Below are 21,441 nucleotides of genomic sequence, written 5' to 3' on the forward strand. Positions count from 1 at the left end.
AAATCAAGAGAATATCATTCTCCATTCACCATTCATAATCAAAGATTGTCAGAAATGATTGTAATTGCCATTGAAAAACCTAACTATGTGAAGAAGATAAAAAAATGATAATTCGGGTATTTCACCCGCCAAAAATGGTGAAATGGGTCTTCAGGGATCATTTAGAAAGAAAAAGTTCACTAAATATCCTGTTTAGCAAAGTTGAAAAACTTACTATTTAGAAAGAATTCCCTCCGCAAGGATTCGTGCACTTTTTTTTATTATATTATTACAAGTATACATTTTGTATCTTCGGGGACACTCTAGGTCGGTAACCAAAAATCCACTACACAGATTTCTCAAAACCCACACAAATTGGTGAGAGATTACCAAAAAACCTGTTATTGATTCTGCGTGCATGGGTTTGGTAAGTATCGGCTGGGTTCTCTATTTTCATAAAAAACTGGGATGAGTTTGAGAACTTGTACAGGCAATTGATATCATGGTTTTTGAACTCGGTATCGCGTCTCGTCTCGTTCAGCTCCGATACCGAGTCATCTCGGACGAGTTTTCCAATACGTTTGAGACGTCTCACGAGATAACTCGAAAATTTGTACATGAGTTGTAAAACTCGGTCAAAAAAATCACTTTGTGAGTTGGTCTCGTTCAACTCTGATACCGAGTTAACTCGGGCAATACGTCTCGGTCTCGGACGAGTTTAAAAACCATGATTGATATTGCCTATCATGTTCGGGAAATGTTCAGCACCCTAAGTTTTACCACACACTTTAACAAACGTTTTTTGTCCTACATGGGTTAGAAGTTTTGGAATGAGCTGATTTTTGGTGAGGATGATCTCTATGATTAGAAGATCATCCTCCCCAAAAATCAGCCCATTCCGAAATGTTTAGCCCCATGTTTACACGTTGAAAAATCATGGACCGTCTATTTTTTGTAAATCAATTTTGATGGGGTTAGAAGTTTTGGAATGAGCTGATTTTTGGTGAGGATGATCTCCTCACCATAGAGATCATCCTCACCAAAAATCAGCTCATTCCGAAACTTCTAACCCATGTAAGACAAAACGCGTTTGTTAAAGTGTGTGGTAAAACTTAGGGTGCCGAACGGGACCCATTATGTTCTCATGGCACAAAAACCTTGAAGTTGCACACGCACAAGAGAGAGAGAGAGAGAGAGGAGAGAGAGAGAGAATGCCCAATCCACACCATTTAACCTATCATCCGTTTTTTTTTTTTTTGGCGGGTAAATCTAATGATTACTCGCGTCTATATTTCTTTCATGGATTAGCAACCAGAAAGTTGTCCTGCTCGAGAAAAAGGAATCTTCCACTAGGGTTGGATTCACTTCGTTACCAAAAAAAAAAGTGTACGTTGCATTATATTAAACGACAAATGTTGCAGAACTAGATTATATATTTGAAAATTTTAAAATGATCTCCTAAACTGATTATAAAAAGCATTCTAATACAAGGTGCCACTGTTAGGTACCTAAAAAAATAGGTCAAAACGAAAAATTTAGCCCTTAAAAACTTAAGCAAAAAAACAAACCACCATGATCCTGCAACAAAGGAAAACTGAAAACATACCCTAAGAGACTGCACCTCTACTAATGCTTGCTTAAAGATAATCTTTATTATAATTTACTTGGGAGGTTCAAAAATAGTTGTTACATCAAAATGTATGACGCTAGTCCCCCCTCCGATTGCCAGAAGATCCTCTTTTCCAATAAAGACTGTTTGTTGGTCATCACAGGAAAACCAAGAATTACTTGTATATAAGGGCATCCCGACTGGGTCCGACACCAATGTAATGGATGGGTATCCCAACAAGTTCTTCTATCCTTTCCACGTACTCCCGTGCGGCCTTTGGAAGGTCTCCATAGTTTCTGATAGAAGAAATATCACTCTTCCAACCAGGTAAGACTTCGTATTCAACCTATCCATAGATTAGACAAGAGTATTAGACTTCCTAAACATGAATAAACAGCAAACCCTAAAAAATACACACTTCATAATACACTTACCTTTAATTGTTCAAGAACATGGAGATCTGAAGGGAATGCTTTGATTGGTGTGCCATCAATTTGTTTGTATGACACTCCCAACTGAATTTCAGGAAGGTCCGACAGGACATCAAGCTTGGTGAGGTTGAGAGAAGAGAAGCCATTGATCTGACAGCTATATTTCAGTGCAACCACATCGAGCCAACCACAACGTCTAGGACGACCAGTAGTTGTGCCAAACTCCTTCCCAGCAAACCTAAGGAGGTCGCCACCTTTACCCAATATCTCAGTTGGGAAAGGACCAGACCCGACTCTCGTAGTGTACGCTTTTACCTGCATGGGAAGATTTCAAGTTCAATAAATGCTTCCCACTCATTATGGTATTTTGCACCACATGGAACAGAGAAAAGAAAAGTCCACTTACAACTCCAATTAGATCACCAAGTACTCTTGGAGCAATGCCAAGCCCAGTGCAGATCCCTCCGGCTGATGGGCTAGAAGAAGTCACAAATGGATAAGTTCCAAAATCAATATCCAACATGGTTGCCTGACCACCTTCAACCAATATTTTCTTCTTTTGTGAGATGTAGTCATCCATGACATGTACGGTGTCAGCAATAAAGGGTTCCAATCGCTCGGCAAACCTCTTGTATCGCTCAACTTCTTCCCTAAGCATGTCGGGACCATAGTTAAAACCTTTAAATCGTGAAGCCGCATCAGACAATAAAAGATCAAGCTTCTGAGGGAAAGTATCCATATGCCTCAGGTCGCTTACTCTTATGCCATTCCGGATCACCTTGCTTGAGTAACAAGGTCCTATACCCCTCTTTGTTGTCCCGATGAAGGAATTAGCAAGCTCAGCTTCTCTAAGCCCATCTATAACTTGATGGAAATCAAATAACAAGTGAGCACGATCAGAAACCAATATCCTTCCCTTACAAGAGACCCCATTAGACTCTAGTCCATCAATTTCCTTGAACAATCCTGGCAGATGCACCACAACTCCATTACCAATAACACAGAGGGTTTCCTCATTAAGGATTCCAGAGGGAACAAGATGAAGGGCAAATTTCTTGCCCTCATCATTGTAGATAGTGTGTCCAGCATTTGCTCCACCCTGACATCAAGAAATTGAAAGGCTTAAAACTAAGTCCATTAACCAATAGATAAAAAAATATAAACAAAGTAGAGTGTCTAGGGTTTAGTTTCATCAAAATCAACTAAACTAACAAAAATCCTCTAATCTGAAAATCATTCTTACATGTGAAGTGGCAACTTTTTAAAAAGGACCTGCTTCAACACTTAATTCTGGCAAGTGGCCACTTCATATATCAAAGTCCTGACCTTTACCTTTTTTTTGTGTGCATAAAATGTAACACACGGATATCTTAGACTGCTTTGCTGCCTAGGTGGGACTTAGGTGCTCTATTTAACAACAAAGGTTCCACCAACAAAATTAACATCTCTAATTGAATTTTCTAGATATAAAATATCAGCGATAAAATCCAAAAATAATTAAAAATCATTTGTCAGACTATGGGGCATTGTGCTAATGTTAATGTGACAATTATACCAGATATGCCAGTTTGTGGAGGTTGGGTGTATGCTTAGGGACTAGTCCTTTCTAAAGGGTGGGGATGCCCTACGTCATGGGGGTGGGGGGTGGCTTGAAAAGACAAAAGGAAAAATGAGTGTTTTCAAGGAAATTCAGGAACACCTTTAATAGTAGATAAAATATGAGAAAATTGTTAGAGCTCGTGCAAAGAAGATTTTTTTTGTAAGTTACAATTTCATTAGAAAAGGGACGAGATGTCCCAAAATTACAAAGCTTATCAAAAGAGGGAAAAATAAAGAAAACCACTAAAGCTACCACTAATCTCCCAAGTTACAAACAAGATCCCATCGAACAACAAAATCTTCAAAGAAGATGCCCTTAAACTCTTGAGAAACCTTTCCCCAATGGAAAAGTAACCCCAACACGGTAAACCTGAGCTCTTTAAAAGGTGACTCATTTCCTTAAAAAATTCGCTTATTCCTTTCCTTCCAAAGATCCCAACAAATGACAAAAGGCAATAGACTCCACAATGTTCGCTTTGAACGACAAAAACAAAACCCCCAAAACAGCCACAATTCTAAATGGCTAAGATAATGGTCCTACAACCGATCACTATTTCGCAATGCATGAAGATGTGGTCAACCGTTTCAAAGTTTCTCATATACAAAACACAACAATTCGACATTTGGAAACCTCTTTTAATGAGTTGATCCATAGTGGTTAACCTACCCAAGCATGCTTGCCATGCAAAGATTGCAATTTTGGAGGGAACCTTAGTACCCCAAATCGTGGAAGCGAGAAAAAAACTCGTGCAAAGAAGATCAATAACACCAATAGTGAAAGGTGCACTTCGAAGCAAATCTAATGATAATAATAACAATAATAATAAACGATGCGAGGGGTATATGCCATTGACTAATGATATGGTTTATGGTAAAGTTAAATTGGGATAAGTGGTGATGATACTACTTCAACCAACCATAATATTGGAAAACCAATAAAAAACGGAAAAAACAAACATAACATAGTAAAATAAACTTTTGATGTACGTATAAAAAAACAGGGAAAACTAATGCTATTTACTTTATTGAGACTTCAAACGACTAACAGGTGATGAAGACACATCCATGTAAGCATATACACTTTCTTTGATCCCTATTGTTTAAAGAATACATTTTCCAAGTGATAAAAAAATGATATAGAGCAAGCTTGTTAGGCAAATACTTGAAAATATTTCAAAAGATGATTCCCAGCTAGAGTACAGGTTCCAAAACATAAATGCCACATTCAAAATTTTATAATACTTACAAGTTCTATATAAAAATGAGATGGGAAATCCCATGTGTCTCCTTTATATTGGCTTAAAAGTTGGGCCTCTTGTCAAGTTCAATACATAAATCTTATGTAGGTCCAATTACAACACGTTTCTCTAGTATCCAATGTGTTGAAGAATAGTATGCAAGGGCAGTCAAAAATGATGCAAATTTGGTCTCACACCTATACGAATCATCTAAGATATCACTTATTCTTAACTAATATTAACCAAAACAAAACCACCACAACACACCCAAAATCATCTCCACAATTTACTAACAAGCGACACTTGTACAAAAGAATAGAACCCCAATGTTCAATGTAGTCAACGAGGGGTAAAGAAGTAGCAATCAAATTACTAGGTCACCATAAAAAGAGTGGTTTCTTTGGGGAAAAAAATTATCATTGAAGGTCACAAAATAAGTATGAAGCATGATAAATAACCATCATATATTACACAATAGAAATTCAAAATGGTGAATTGGGTCTATTCTAGAATTGTTGGGTAATTAGGGTATACCAGGATTAGTCAAACAATCAATAGGTTGGCAGGGATTTCTGATTGCATTGGAAACCATTTTGGTAGACAGAGTTAATGTCTTTAATGGGTAATTCTCTTTATCCATTGTTCTCAGCACCACTAGACAAAATTTTCTTTAGGCAACGGTTATTTGGATAGAAGATAATTACTTTGGCACATGGACATTATGATGCTAATTCAAACAAACCATCCCATAATTTTCATACTTCTCAGGTTATCTTAGCTATGGGTTTTCATTATCCTTTGCACTCCTCCATTTCATTAATGCATAAATCACATTACTTAAACTAAAAAAAAAAAAATCATGCATGAACTGAGGAATTGTATTACATGCTGAATTATGCAGGTTTGCATGTTAGATATAACATCACTTCTCTTTTTCAAAAGAAAGGTCTTCTTGAATTACAGGGTTTAAAGTACACTCCGGCTTATATCAAATCTTCAATATAAGGTAATCTCTCATGCAGTTCAGATAACAAATGATTAGAAAATAACAAGAAGCTGATGGATTGGATTTCATTTCAATCAGTTTGTACTTAGGTTAGAATCAAAATTATCTGAAAAAGAAAAGTTCAATTTTCTGGTTCTAAAGTTGGCCATTTCCATCCCATAGCAACCATTGAATTATTATCAAAAGCTTCATTCTTGTTTTCTAGGTAAGCTTCAAAAAAATTCCCCGAGTAATCAAAGTCACATAAAAACCAAATAGCAATTGAAAAAAACACATACATCATCATTTACGAAGAACATTCAGAATCCAAAGATTGAACAAATTTACAAGAGATTTTAGACAAACCACTCACAAATCACAATATAGAGATTCAGAACAATAAATAACAATAAACCCATGAAATCTAATCCATTAAGAGTATAGAAAAAAAAAGAAAAATTGGGCAGATTATACCTGACAACGAGCAACAATATCGAAATGACCAGCTAGAATATCCACAAGTTTTCCCTTCCCTTCGTCACCCCACTGACAACCCAACACACCCGAAACCTGACTAAGTGAATCAATTCGTTCCAACGGATCGTCGATCTGCTTCTCAACTACACCCAAAGGGAGAGAAGAAGAAACTACGGCCTTTGTCGAACAGTGTAGAAGTTTCCATGAGGTTCTAGAAGCAGAAGGATAGTGAAGAAGTAAACGATCCCCTGATTTTCTTCCGCCATTGAAGGTCCTTTGAGGAACTGAAATAGGGTTAGGATTAAGGTTTGAGTCAAGTCTTAGTACTGAGAACTGCATATTATTTTTTTGTGGTTCTGTCTTTGTCTCGCCCCGTTTGATAACGCTTCCAAAATTTGCTATTAGATTCTGTGGTAAGAAACGGCTGTCAGAAACAACTGTAAAAAACTAGAACATTGAAAAGCTTGTTTGATAGAGTCTTGTAAAAGTGTTGTGCTGTAATCAGAATTTGATAATTATTATTTGATACACTGCTGGATTCTGCTATATTCTAGTAAAATGACCAAAATACCCTTATAAATATATAATTACACTAAATATATATAAAAATATTAAAAAATTATAAAAAAAATTATTTTAATTTAAATAAATTTATAAATTTTATAATTCTATAAAATTTTGGCAATATCTCCTTTTAAAAATGGACATATGAAAATTTTCCAATAAAGAAAATACCTGCATAATACACAATCCAACATCCACAATACATTTAAGAATCAATCTCATTTAAGAAAATTAACCACCAAATATCATATATTTTCATCAATCAAACTAAATAATCCACTACATTTCAAATTTCATCAAATTTATCAATTAAACTTCAATAATCCATAAAATTTCAAATATTTTCATAAATCAAGCCAAATAAATAACCACTAAATTTTAGATGCTTTAATCGATCAAACCAAATAAATAACCACATTTGTGTTTTTAAACCGTAATAATGCATCAAATTTCAGATTTTATCATTGATCAAATTAAAATAAATCACCACATATGGTTGTTCATTTCGATTTTTAATAAGTTGATAAGAAAATTGCATATTCTTTCATCAATTTAATCAAGATTAATGAAAAACAACAAGAAAATCATAAAAGACCAGTTCGAATAATGAGATAATGATGAAATGACTACAAGTTACCAAAATCGTGAAGAACCAGTTCAAATAATGAGATTTTAGAAAATTTTTCATTAGGATCTCGATTTATTTTTTTCCAATTCGAATTTGAAATCCAACGGACGTTACAAACTACATCAAAATATCAAGTTTTGATTAGATTATCGAATACCCAATAATATTCGATTCGATTCAAGCTACATTAGGATTTCAATTTTATTTTTTCCAATTCAAATTTGAAATTTAACGGATGTTACAAAACTACATCAAAATATCGGGTATTTGATTAGATTATCGAATACCCGATAATATTCAATTCGATTTATTAAATTTTTTTTTATAAAATTATAAATTAGATTATCGAATACCCGATAACACGATTTATTAAAAAAATTTATAAATTTATAAATTAGATTATTGAATACCTGAAAACATGCCATTTGATTTATAATTTTTTTTTATAAATTTATAAATTAGATTATCGAATACCCGATAACATTCAATTCGATTTATATATAAATTTTTTTTTATAAATTTATAAATTAGATTATAGAATACCCGATAACAATAACATTCGATTATCGGATACCTGTTCAAGGTGTATAAGAAATTTATAAAACCCTCAATCAAAACCCTTGATTTTGAAGATGAAAAATTAGTCATTTTTACATACAAATCGAGGGTTTCTTTGGCTCAGGTTGAGGAGAGAGAGAGGATACCTGAACGATCGCCGCAGGAGAAGATGGTGTCGAGATCGGCTACTGTTGAAGAACTTTGTCTGAGGGTTAGAGCTGTGTGACCTTCTGTCGAGAAAAAAAGTGTAAAAATGGCTGAGGGTTAGAGCTTTGTGAGGATCTGTCGAGAAGAAGATCTAGAGGGCTTAGTGAGGTTCTATCGACAAGAACAACTGCGTGCTGTCGAAAAGAAGAGAGAGAGAGCTGTGTGAGGTTCTGTCGAGAAAGAGGAGAGCTGCTGTCTGAGGTTCTGTGGACAGAGGAGAGGAGAAGAAAATTATATCGGGGGCATATCGTCTCGTTCAGCCCCGATATCGAGTTAACTCGGACGACACGAATCGTCTCGTTCAGCATTGACACAATGATTTTTAAAAAATCTAAAAAAACTGAGAAATGATTCCTATTAAAAATAAAAATAAAATAAATTATAATATACTTATTAAAATAAATAAATTAAATATCTACATTGTCACATATGTTTCATCTTCTTCATCTCGTGAAAGAAGATGAAGTTTTTCTTCAAAACCTAATTTTTTTTTGTTTACTTGATTGAGAAAATGAAGAAAATTGATTTGGGTGAAAGAATACAGGGTTGAGAACGTTTAATTTGTTTATCTCATTTAACTCAGATAAGATTTTTAAAATCTCGTCCAATACATATTGCTTATCACGCAATTTATTCATTGCTGTTAGGTATCTTTTGTCTCGGACGAGATTTTGCAAAATCTCGTCCGAGATGTCTCGTTTATCTCACGATATGTGAACGTCTCAAATAGGTTTGTGAGTTGGTCTCGTTCAACCCAATACTGAGTTAACTCGGGTGATACATCTCAGTCTCGGACGAGTTTTAAAACCATTGTCTCGATAAAAAACACATAGAAAGGAACAAATTTGGTTTCAAAACTCGCCAGAGACCAGACTTATCGCCCAAGTCATCTCGGCATTTGGCATGGACGAGACGAACATGTCAATTTTCCAGACGAGATTTATAATCCCACGTTCATTTTTCTCATTTTTTGAACAGTGTTTTAAAAATCGGACTGACGGTTGGACCAGGTCTAACCAGATATTTTAATAATATTAGTTCAATTCATTAAAAATCGATAAATTGAGTGGAACCAACGGTTTTCTTCAAACCGAAGGTTCAACCGTCAAACCACCTATTGGTTTTTTCAAAACCCTCTTCTCATCTTCTTTCATCTCCTCTCATCTCTCTTGTAATGAATCACAAAAAATAGAGAAGACATAAATAGATTAAAGGTTTCTTGATACTATTTGGATTAGATGCAGAGATCAAATCGCCCATGAAACTTGTATCGCCTATGAAACTTGTATCCAAGAGATATCAAACCGATTAAATCCCTAATGGAGAACTGCATATTGTTCCAAGTCTTCTCACGGTTTTAAATCCGGGGCGAGACCGAGATGACTTGTTTGAGTTATTTCGGTATCGTCCACCAACGAGACGAGTTGACAAGTCATCTAAAAAACATGATTTATTCTAATTTTAAGGTTTTTTTTTTTTTTTTTAAATCTCATCCGAAGCAAATCAGATATCTCGTCCGAGACAACTCGATCTCGTTTATGGACAAAACGAGATGTCAAAACGAGTTTTAAAATCATGAGTCTTCGTCCCACAAATTGTGGGAATGATCCTGTGCATTAGATATATATAAACTAATAGGTGATCAAGATTTATGCTTTGTGGGGGCATTGTGATTAGTTGGGCATTTTTACCATTTCTTAGGGAAATGTGTATCACTCAACCAAAGTCTATCTTACTTAAATGAGAGCATTTGTTCTATCAAGCTTAATCATACCAAATTTAGCTTGTTATCTTCAAGAATTATCAATTTTACACCTCAATTATTCGTTTATATTTTATATGAAAGTTGTATTATACAAGTGGCTCGACCAAATTGAACCCCGATTGGACTTCGGTCCAATCAATTAGATAAAAATTCAATTTGATCATTGGTTTTTTTTTTTTTTAACATTGTTTTTGAACGAGACTTCTCAAATGTATCAGAAAACTCATCCAAGACAACTCGGTATCTAGCATGGATAAGAAGCGAAACTGAGTTTTAGACTCATCAACAAAATGATGTTAAATAACCTTCCATTTTTGTTTTGGTTTTTTAATATTTGAGATACCAACCCTTTATGTGTGTGTGTGTTTTTTTTCCTTGTAACTTTGTATTATCTGATTGTACACTACTTTGTTCGTGCTTTGTGATTGATTTTGTCTGTTTTCTTTGGCTCTAACTTAAGGTACTAATTTTCTAATATTTGCTTAAAAATTAAAATAAATCCGTGTATTTCAAGGGAACATAATTTTGTAAATATGAATCCGAAACGACAAAGTACTTTTTGCAAAAAATTATTCAACCAACAATAATTTTTGTAGGCATAGTGAGGAAGAAGGGAAAATAATTAAAAAAGGAGTGAAACACCTTTTTAAATTAATTTTGGAGTGCAATCATCCAAATGGAGTGCAAGAAGAATTTTTTTAAATGATGGGGTGCAATTGGTAATAGGTGGTCTGCAACTAGTCGATCCCTAAAAAATGATGTAATTTTCTTGTAATTGAAAGGATAATTTACCATTTCATACGCCAAAATTCAAATAATTCCTTTCAAAAGAGCATAATTAGTCTGTTTTACCCTTGTGAATGAAGCTATAAAATAGCCAATAAATTCTAGGAAAAAGGATCTCAGTTTTGATCCAAGAAGAAACAATCCTAAGTATTGAAACTCCTAATTCTCTCAAGTTTTAGGAAGACCATCTTAAAGAAGAAGAAGAAGAAGAAGAAGAAGCTTAAAGAGTGTGACAAGGATTACTTTAACGCTTTGTTTGGATTGAGAGAAACGAAGAGAAAAGAAATTCATTAAAAGAAGAAAAAACAAAGAAAGAGAGAAGAAATCTAGTTTATTTCCATCTTGTTTGGTTTAACGGTAGAAAAACTTAAGTTTGGAGAGAAAAAATGTTAGAGTTGTAATTTTTAGGGCTCTTATTAGTCATGAGACTTTCTTTTTTGTCAATTTTTCTCTGATTTGGAGAGAAAAAGAGATGAAAAATTGGCCTGTTTTTCTCTCCATTTCTCTCCATTTTTTTTCTCTCTCCTCACTTATTAATCCAAACAAGAGAAATTCACTTTTTTTTTTCTCTTCATTTCTCTCAATCCAAACACACTGTAAGTTTAAAGTTCTTTTCCTTTGCTTGACTCCCCTTTTTCTATGTGCAATACTCTCTTATTTTCCTTTCTATATAATATGATCCTCTTATTAGTAAGTACACCTACCTCACCTCGATGATACGAAGTCTTTTCTTGTGTATTGTGTGTAAGGGATATCGAGACGAAAAGTTGAGGGATGACACCTAGGATTTACATTCCTTTCCAACAGACTCCCATGGCATTCGAAAAGGCATGAAACAAAGGAGTCTCCCTTGTCGACATTTGACTGAAATGAGGAATTTGGCATAAGTACGTCCATACATGCCATTTTATTTCACATTTTACACACACCACAATGCATGTAAGTTCTAGATAAGTTCCTTTCTAATGAAATCCATTCTAAAATAAAATCTTTCGATTGATGAAAGGTGGAAGTAGAATACTCATCTTGATTGAGTTATTCTAACTCATGCAGAAGGAAAAAAAAAGAGACTTTTCAAATGAACTTAACACTTGATTTTCCAAGAATGGTTAAGTTGAAGGCAACCACTGAAATAATTTGGTGTCTAACACTTTTCCCATTCAATGAAGGACTATCATACCTACTCTTTTGGTTTAAACCACTTGAGAGTCACTTTTCTTTCAATGAGATTTTGAAAGAAAATTTTATCATGGATCATTCACACTTTTGGTTACAATGAACAGTGACAGCTAAAATCAACTTGTTAGCGCATCTTCAACAATTTACTTTAAAATAAAGAGCATCTTTTGTATAAAAAAAAACGTACCAAAAGTTATTTTTGGTAGTGTAAAATTTGATTTCAACTCCCATAGACTCCACTTCTTTTTTTATTTTTAAAATTTAATATTATTTTACTTCACAAACAAATTTATTTGCTAAAACCTACTTAAATCCTACTAAGGGTCTTGAGGTGAATCTTGGCATCCAAAAACATAATTTGATGTCATGGGGCTTGTAAAGAATGAAATTCTAAGAATTCTGAAGAAAAAATAATATTTTTCTTCGTTAAATTTTAAAATTAAGTTTTGGGAGTTCGGCAGCTATCCATTTTCAACACCTTGGATCAAGCTTAATTTTTTTAAAAATATTTATATATATGAGCTTTTCCATGAAATCCAGAAGGATGTTGTGTTGGATTGCCAATGTGGTAATCCATGTGGGCCCAATGACCCTAGGACTGGCAATGATCCGAAAAATACTCGATGTCCAAACCAATACGAACCGAACCGATCCTATTCGAATAGGATTCAAATTAAAATCTTTTCTGAAATAATTTCAGATCAGATTCGCATGTACCCCAATTTGATCTGGAAAAAAATCTGATCCGAACATATTGCAATAATTTTTTTATATTCTTAATTTCTTATTAAATACATATAGACAAAAAGTTTTAGTCTTTTTGATTTCCCTCCATACTCGTAGTAGGAAAGTAGATTTTTTTAAAATTTTATATGATTTTGTATTTTTTAAAATTTTTTGAACATTGATAATTTGAAAATAAGGCATGTGTTCGGATTGTACTAGATCGATTTCGGATTAAGGATGAAATGAAACGGATCAGATTCGGTTCATATATTCATCAAATCGTTCAGATCGGATTGGGTACATCTTTTAAAAAAAAATTCGGATCAATATTAAAGTAACACTGATCAAATATTGAACCGATCCGTTGCCAGCCCTAAATGACTCTTAGTAAGGAAAGTGTTTATCAAATTTTTTTAATTAAAATAGCTAGCTTTGAAGGCTCTCTACATGCAAAGATTGGAAATCCCCTCTTTATTTTTGATTGAGTCTCTCGTGGAGACGGTTTTTGCACCTTAAAGAGTCTGTTAGAGAACCTCTTAAGATATTCCCCTAAAGGAAAATCCTTGCAGGCTACATCAATTTTTTTTAAAATCCAAGGTCAATGGACATGCTATAAATATGAAAATATAGGATATCTCAAATATTTATCATAACTTTGGGAGGAATGTCTAAATTCACCAAAATAAATAAATAAAACGTAACTCAGACAATACACTTTGATGAATATTAGAGATACCCCTCCATTTTCAAACTCATGACAGACCCCTTGACCATTGTCTTCCATTAGAATTACCATACATTAATGTCCTTCTCTTCAACTTCTTGCCAAAATAAGTAGTCCATTGTTTTGATCTTTGAGCATCCATGATTAGATCATCACTTGCTCTCCAATATGTGTTATAGTCTCACTGAGACTAATAAGCTAAGAATAAGTGCAAAGGATACCATCCTAGATCTGTATAAAAAAGGAAATATGGTTGTAGATCAAGAGCGTACCTATTTTAGGCCACAAGTAATCAAAGGGCACATACTGGGAATAAAACTAAATTTAAAGGATTTTCTAGCAAATCATATAAATAACATGTGCTTCAGATGAAGAAACCCTTCTATAAATAGAATTTGATTTTTTTTTTTTTGTTTTTCTTCTTACATTGGTTGCCTAGGAGAAAACCAAAATCAAACACTCCTCGAGCAGCAGTCCCGTGACAAACTAACAAAGTCTTGTTCATTGTTCCTTTCCAATGCTACAATAAATATCTAGATGTCCTAAATTGAATTTTGGAGGAATCGTAAAAGGCATGTCGGATGTAGCTCATTTCCCATTGTTGATTTAGCAAGTCCAGTGGTTCAGACATCCAAAGTTCTTTTCGTGATCTCCCACGAGCACTTGAAAAAACGTGATGCGTCCCTTAAAGATCTATAAAAAAGCACAGGAAACAGAAAAGGTAGCGAAAAATACTCATTGAGATTGGTATTTCTATTTCCTTGTCAGCGATTCACCCTTATATTCATTGCCAGCCGTGACTACAAAACCGGCTCCAACCTGAATCCAAATCCGAAGGAGAAAAGAAGAAATGAAACACTTGAAGAATCCAGTAGGAAACAAAAGAAGTCATTGAGAGAAGAAAAAAAAAATTACTTGACAATCCTTCAAAACCACACGATCCTGGAGTTGCACATTACTGCAAATAACGGAACCTTGTACTGAACACCCATCTCCAATAGTTACATGGTCCATCACAACCGAATTAACAACCTGTGCATATAAAAAAAACAAAAAAATATTTTTCATTATTTTATCGGGGAAAAGGTTTACTATAGATGTCACAGTTGCTTTAGATCATGTCAAGGGTGGTCACAACAGAAAACTGTAGGGAGTAACACAAACAAGAGATTGGAGCTTTTATCCTATGAAACAAATGAATCTTTGAGAAATAAAATCTTGTAGTTAAACAATTTCAGTATACCTTTACATTGGAACCAATCCTGCAGTGTCGACCAACGGAAGATCGTTTGACACTACATTTGTCGCCCAGTTGTGAACCTTCCCCAAGCATGCATTGTGGTCCAACCTAAAACCATCAAACCACCTGATGAGTGTAAGAGGATATAAGCTTAGCATCAGTAGCCATCGAGTAATAATGTTATAACCTTTTAAGAAGTGACCGGAGAAACTAAGGTTGCAAAAAAAACCCTAGCAGAATTTGGTGAGATGAAAAAGAAATAACTCCATCTCAGTTGATAAAGCAAATCCTAATCTAGTGAATCCGATTTCCTCATTCCCAAACATTTGCCTCAACTTTTTTTTACATTCACTCGCTGTAACACAAACTACCACCATAACAACAAAGCCTTTTTTTTTTAAGGGAGAAAAAAATTCGATAGGCAACTATCAAAGCTCCCCAAGTAATAGCTGAGTGCAATCACAAGAACCAATCACATATAGTAGCCATGAGTGGCTTAAAAAGTAGCAGCTTATTTATTAGAAAGGAGTTTCACGCACAGTAGTCTTTGAACCAAGCTCAGCTGACGGATGGATGATGTTGTGGTGGACAGAAAATGAATACCCGGATAGATGACTCGCCTCACCTATTACCTGTCTCACACATGTGAACAAGAAGTCAGTTTTTTCAAAATAAATATAAACCTAAACCAAAGTAAAAAAGTTCAGGCAGATTTAAGTTTCTTACATCACGATTTATGTCACTAAAAGCTTGGATAGAATTTAGGCGCGCACAATACTTGCTCTTTTCGGCAATATAAGCACAGCACTTATGTGTCTTTCTTGGAGCAGGACCCGAAACATGAAGCTCATGAAAACCAGGAATAGTGGCACTAGTCAGGTGTTCAGATAACCATGATTGGTTGTTCTGGGAAGCAACTTTCTCATTTCCATTTTCTTCTGCTTGGGGCACACCATTAGATGATACTTCCGACCTCTGAAGTTCAACATGGGTTAGAAACCAGTTTAGACACTTGAGAAAAAGAGGGGGGATCAATGATGATAGCCTGGACTTTGTTTAACTAACCAGTTGAGTCCGCACAAGATATGGCAATAGATCCTGCTTTATGCTTTGAAATGTTGTCTTCTGATCCAGAACCTCTTGCAGAACGGACCTGATAGAGAATTAAGGAGGAAAAAAGGTCAAGATAGAGAACATTCACTTGGAAGTTCTGGAAGTGAAAAAGAAGATAACTTAGAAGGTAAGAGAAAAACCTCAAACCTCTTAAATGCATATAAATGAGCATCCATGAGATCAGACCGAATTTCCATCTACAAATCCAGAATGAAAAAAACCAGAATATATATATAAGAAAATGCTTTAGAGACTGTAAATTATATTAATTTGAGGATGCATTACAACTTATTATGTACTAGAATTTGCCTGTGCCTGTGGCACAAGCATCCTCTTTGGGGTTAAGGGGGTAGAAGAAGAAAAGCAATAAAGTTGGAGGGTATTATTGGAAAAGAGTCATAGAGGAAAGACAATAAACTTGGAGGGGTATTCTTTGAAAAGGGAGGTAGAAGAGGAAAGACAATAAAGTTAGAGGGGTATTATTAGAAAAGGGGAGGTAGAAGAGGAAAGACAATAAAGTTGAAAAGGCATATGTAAAAAACATAAAACTTCATCTCATATGTAAGAAACATAAAACTTCATCTCAGAAGATAATTCTAATATTATAATCACAATCCATACCTGGCCAGCAGCACGGAGTATGCTCAGTTGAACTCGTATATCTTTCTCAACCTCGGCACCTGTTAATATTAATAGAAGCTTTCATGAGTGAGCAGATCTGGTAATATAGCATATGAAAGAAACAGACAGATCAAACCTGTTGCAACAAAAAATAAGAACTGCTTTGTGGGGTCCAGCCCTATGATATTATAACGTCCTGGTTTTTTGGACTTGTCTTTTCCACCAGAAGATCCCGATTCTGATGGTCCACTAATGGGGGCAGTACATAAGAGAGAAGTTACTACAGCATTGTGTCTTCTATGAGCAGCCGCTATAGCCCCCGGAGGTACGTCACAAACAAGGTCTCCACTTACAACCTTTAAAAAACATGGTCTGGGGATTATTATAAAAGAACAATAATTTTAAAATTTAAATTTTAAATGCCAAGAAGAACATAGATCCTTGCCAAGATATCATTTGCAGTTAGGTGGTGAGCAACTGCACGAAGAGCACCTGCAGTTCCAACATCCTCAGGGACTGAAGCTACCTACAAGTTGTTAAATAATCAATTCTTATATTTTTCAGATGATGAAGCAATAGCATCCATTAATGAGAAATTCGGAATATAACAGCACTTCGCTCCAGTAATGCTTAAAACCACCTGCCCTTAGTAGTTTTTTTACTGGTACCCTCACAAGGAAGTTCTCCGTATCTATATTATGATCATCAAATTATAAATTTCTGTACTTCTTCATTCATTTGATCATAATACGGTTGTTAAATGAAATGAGAAAAAAGAAACCTGCAAAAAAAATTAGCAAACCACCCCCCCCCCCCCAAAAAAAAAAAAAAAAAAAAAGAAATCTGGGTACACTTATTCAGATCAGCCTGACCAACATCCAAGTTTGCTAAACAGAGAAGCCATATGCATAATTTTCAGATCAATCCAAAGTTTTAACAAACTGTAAAACTTTTTAAAAATGCACGTGAACATCTAGAATTTCTGCAAGGATCAGATAATATGGTTTTAGACATCAGAATCAGAGTCAGATCCGGATCCAGATCTGGTTCTAACAAAAGATAAGGATCTGAATCTAGATCTACGATTATTAGGCTTGGTTCTGACCCTGTTGTAAGCCCTCTCCTGTTTTGGAGTAACCTTGTCCACGGGCTTAATGAAGACAGCACTATAGATCCAGATTGTATTGAATTATAATTATCATTCATGGTTTATCTTCCAAATATTTCCTTTTGTCAATACTCCTTCCACCATGGCTAAGACAGTTGTTCATTCAAAGTGGAAGGAATCTATTATGATCATTGTGACAAAGCCCTCAAGAAAATCTGTCCTTCAAAATTTGTATCTTGGCAAATGCAAATGGGTGTTCCTTGTAACCATAAAACCCGATAAGTTAATTGATCAAAACTTGGTAGATATCTATTGATAAGATCACCATAATTTTACTTACTACTCTTTCCTATGTCCTTTTTTTTTTGGCATTTCTTATCTTTTTAAGTTTCATCTTTTAAATCTTTTGCCAAGTCTTCTAGACATTTTTAATCTCATTATTCCACCACCAAATTTCTTTAAGTTGGAAAAATTCTATCTGATTCTTATTGATCACTCCTGAACGTAACTAAACTTTCACATCTATTTTTATAATATATGTTGACAGTTGCAAGACCATATCATTGAAAATTCAAGGATGCATTTCCCATTTAATCTCTCTCGCTAAATACATGTCCCATGTGCACCCTATTATATCCTCTCCTTTTTTTACATGACCATTTACATCTACTACTCTTTCAAGAATTCTTGTAATTGGTTCACATATCTATTCCCAAAACTGAATTGTAACATTTTTCTTCTAATCCAACTTCGGGTGCAAAAACATTAATTATTTCAACCACTCCTCTCTTAACAGCTCAACCCCTCTTCATGTAACAAGTGTCAGCTCAAAATCTTTCTGCCACTATAGGACAGAAATTTTCTTTTTAGAAATATATAAGATGCATTTTAGTAGGGAAGAGATTCTCCAAGAAAATAAAATATGTAAAGCAAGGACGAAAAAAAAAAAAAGCCACTTAGGAATTGTTAATTGATCATTTTTTTAGTGAGCAAACGGGTTAGTGGTTTGTAATTAGTAGGTGAAGGCAGGTTTTGAACCCAAGTCTTGGTATCAACACTCATAGACTCTAACCAATTCAAAGACTTGCTTTATTTCGCATGAGAATTCGATTTAGAATTGGGACGGGCATTAGAATGAAATTTTGGGAGAACCGCTGGCGAGCCATTCTCTGTTAATGGGTCAGTTTCCATCATTGTTTGGACTCTCAAGTAAGAAATATCTTCCACTTAGCAATTTCTTGAGGGAGGCAGATGAAGAAAGGTATTAGAATTTTGGTTTTTGAAGATTCTTCAATAATTGGGCAGTGGAAGGTGTTATCAAACTATCAAAATCCAATAATGGGACGCCTATCAATAGGGATCTAGAGGATACAAGAGTGTGGGAAGAGGAGAGATATGGATTGTTCTCGGTGCATTTATTCTATCATACATTTGCCAACTCCCCTAATTTCTTGGAAAGAGTCATTTGGGATCCGAAGGTGCCATCTAAGATTTCCTTCTTCATTTGGTGGGCTGCCTTGGGGAAAATATTGACTAAGGACCAATTGATGTGTAGGGGTTTTTGCAAAGTTAGCTTTTATTAGTTTTTGATTGGTAAAGATAAATTTATTAAAAGAAGAAACAAGGGGGGTCGAGGGGACCAACCCAAAACAAAAGAAGCAGGCCAAAAGAAAAAGCAAACAACAAACGAAAGCAAATACAAATTACTCTCTCGTTAGTTGTGTATAAGGGATCAGGAGTTAGTTAATCTTCATCATTATTTGTTGTCAAGGGGGATTTGGGCTCATTTCCTTCTCTTGTTCACTATCTTAGCTAGCTCGTCTCTATCGGTTCAGGAGTCGTTCGAGTATTGGGGGACCTTGGTTATACCTTCGATTTCAAAGAGGGTGGTTTGAAGCCTTGCACCTTTTGCAATTTGTTAGGAGATTTGGAAGGAGAGGAATAACCATGTTTTTTAGGGTAAAGAGCAAAGTGTTCAAGATGTTATATTTTCAATTATGAGTTTTCTATTATTATTATTTTTTGTGCAAGATTTTTAAAGAATTTAGAGGATTCTTCTTTTAGGACTTTGTAGGGAGATGCAATTGGGTTTGTAGCAACTATTCTATGTAGTTTGCTTTGTTTGGCAGTGATTGTATCTTGGTTGGTCATCTCGACTAGTCTTTCTTTTTCGCTAATAAAATTTTACTTATAAAAAAAAAACTTAGCAAACTGGCACCTTCTATCGTGAAGCAATTTTGTTAGGAGAATGGTTAATTTTCTCTTTGCTTGTTATTCCACTCCTTCCAACAACCCCCCACATGTTGAAAGGCTGCATTCTCCACAAGATAAATCCCTTTGATCCCCAAGAAATCACAAAGCGGATGGATAGTTGAAACTCTCCTGTTTGGAATCAAGACGTTTCTATGATTGAGGTGGTCCATGCTCCATGGTCAGGATTTTTTCCATAAACCTAACATAAAAAAGGCTAAATTTAAAAAATAAAAAATAAAAAAAAATCATGCAATGGTTTCTGTACCTCGGCAGCAATAGACAGGATACGAGGTAATGTTCACAAGGGACACAATCCACGTAGTCAATCAGAAGGATACTACAGTCAGGATTTGCCTAACAGGACCCGTTCTTCATACATTTAGTGCACCTAATCTAGACGCACTTGTTCACATTTTTACACAATTTTGTTTTGAACTTCAATCTAGATGAATTTCTTCACATTTCAAATTTTTAAACAGCTTTGTATTGTACTTCGATACATATAAATAATTTCAGTAACAATTGAAGATATTAAGGAGAGGTGGGAGAACTAAAATCAAACCTCCACATGAAGACGATCAATGTAAGCACCCGAAATCCAAGCACCAACACGAAGAGCCGCATCTGCACCTTCGACAACCTACAAAGGAACACCGAAAATCAATCAAAAACCTAAATGACAAAAGTGGAAAATTGGTAACAGAGAGAGAGACGTACAACGATGAGATCCTTGAGATTACTGGCTTCCAAGAGCTCGAGAACGTAAGAAAGAAGAGGGCGATTAGCGACAGGAAGCAGAGGCTTTGGCAGTTCCTGGGAGACGAGAGGAACTAGGGTTTTGGAAGCACCACCTGCGAGAATCACCACTTGAAAGTCCATGAGATGGGAGACAAAGTTGCAGACTTTTAGGGCTTTTCAATCGGAATCAAATAAAAAGTTTTAGTTTTTACTTTTTAGGGTTTTTCCATGTTAGGCATGGAGCCATGGACGCATGGTTTGAAACCCAGTATCACGACTATCAATCACCTCAGTCACAGTTACCTAATTGACTCGTCCGAGTCAATTCATCCCAGACGAGTTAAACCGTTTAGGTATTATATTGGGAAAATTTCTTTAAGGACCTTGGCGGAGGGACTTTTTCCTAAATAGTCTCTAAGTTTAGGGTGGTTTATTAATAATTCATTTTGTAAATTTTTTTTTTCTTAACCGTTATTGGACCTCATCTCCTACATTTCTCATGATTGAATGTCTTAACTGTATGGATTTATCATTTTCATAAATAAAAAATTGAATTTTTGATATCTCAATCAAGTTTAGAGACTTCATTCAATCAGAAAGGATTTAAGAAAGAAGAATAAGTTATTTTCAAAAAAAAAAAATTCAAATATTTAAAAAATATACGTAAAAAAATTAATATTTTTTTTCACTTTTTTCTTAATTTTTGAATGAAAATCGAATAAAAATGATTCTTTTGGTTTGAAGTCATCTAAACAATTCATAATCTCAAGTTTTTAGTTGATCTTTCTATGTATTTTAATAAAAAAAAAACTCAAAAATCGAAAATGGGTGGATTTTACCAGTGTCAAGTTCACCTCAATAATAAATAAAAAGTGTTGAGTTCGCCAATAAAGAGGGACCATTAAGAAATAAA

At 34.8% G+C, this 21,441-nt stretch overlaps 2 protein-coding genes across 3 annotated transcripts; both read right to left on the reverse strand.

The window, feature by feature from the left end:
* Window positions 1-1,609: 1,609 nt before the first annotated feature.
* Window positions 1,610-8,477, reverse strand: LOC147396863 (adenylosuccinate synthetase 2, chloroplastic-like). Of its 2 annotated transcripts, none has more exons than XM_086452140.1 (5): window positions 8,215-8,477; window positions 6,316-6,726; window positions 2,426-3,118; window positions 2,023-2,334; window positions 1,610-1,934 (listed from the first exon to the last, which is right to left on the reverse strand). In XM_086452140.1, exons 2-5 carry the CDS (start codon window positions 6,655-6,657, stop codon window positions 1,764-1,766), a joined length of 1,518 nt encoding a protein of 505 aa, XP_086308266.1. In that variant the 5' UTR covers window positions 6,658-6,726; window positions 8,215-8,477; the 3' UTR covers window positions 1,610-1,763. The 2 variants fall into 2 exon arrangements, with proteins under 2 accessions (XP_086308266.1, XP_086308267.1); XM_086452141.1 differs by having other exon boundaries at window positions 6,316-6,742.
* Window positions 8,478-13,787: 5,310 nt separating this feature from the next.
* Window positions 13,788-20,783, reverse strand: LOC147396864 (transferases/nucleotidyltransferase). The gene is made up of 12 exons (XM_086452143.1): window positions 20,508-20,783; window positions 20,353-20,430; window positions 16,875-16,955; window positions 16,566-16,785; window positions 16,430-16,488; window positions 15,956-16,005; window positions 15,761-15,848; window positions 15,422-15,670; window positions 15,235-15,327; window positions 14,699-14,803; window positions 14,371-14,487; window positions 13,788-14,274 (listed from the first exon to the last, which is right to left on the reverse strand). Exons 1-12 carry the CDS (start codon window positions 20,667-20,669, stop codon window positions 14,209-14,211), a joined length of 1,368 nt encoding a protein of 455 aa, XP_086308269.1. The 5' UTR covers window positions 20,670-20,783; the 3' UTR covers window positions 13,788-14,208.
* Window positions 20,784-21,441: the final 658 nt, after the last annotated feature.

This window comes from Akebia trifoliata, chromosome 8, assembly GCF_017979445.1.
Source record: "Akebia trifoliata isolate Shusen 1 chromosome 8, ASM1797944v1, whole genome shotgun sequence".
Taxonomy (NCBI): domain Eukaryota; kingdom Viridiplantae; phylum Streptophyta; class Magnoliopsida; order Ranunculales; family Lardizabalaceae; genus Akebia; species Akebia trifoliata.

What these genes read in the sequence shown, in the direction of transcription:
- LOC147396863 (XM_086452140.1), bottom strand. Translation starts at nt 6,657, where the DNA reads ATGCAGTTCTCAGTACTAAGACTTGACTCAAACCTTAATCCTAACCCT. An exon ending in TTGGTGATCTAATTGGAGTT is followed by an intron (nt 2,335 to 2,425) that starts GTAAGTGGACTT and finishes CTTCCCATGCAG; the next exon opens with GTAAAAGCGTACACTACGAG. An exon ending in ATGTTCTTGAACAATTAAAG is followed by an intron (nt 1,935 to 2,022) that starts GTAAGTGTATTA and finishes ATCTATGGATAG; the next exon opens with GTTGAATACGAAGTCTTACC.
- LOC147396864 (XM_086452143.1), bottom strand. Translation starts at nt 20,669, where the DNA reads ATGGACTTTCAAGTGGTGATTCTCGCAGGTGGTGCTTCCAAAACCCTA. An exon ending in GGATTGGTTCCAATGTAAAG is followed by an intron (nt 14,488 to 14,698) that starts GTATACTGAAAT and finishes TTATATGCACAG; the next exon opens with GTTGTTAATTCGGTTGTGAT. An exon ending in TGGTTTTGAAGGATTGTCAA is followed by an intron (nt 14,275 to 14,370) that starts GTAATTTTTTTT and finishes ATTTGGATTCAG; the next exon opens with GTTGGAGCCGGTTTTGTAGT.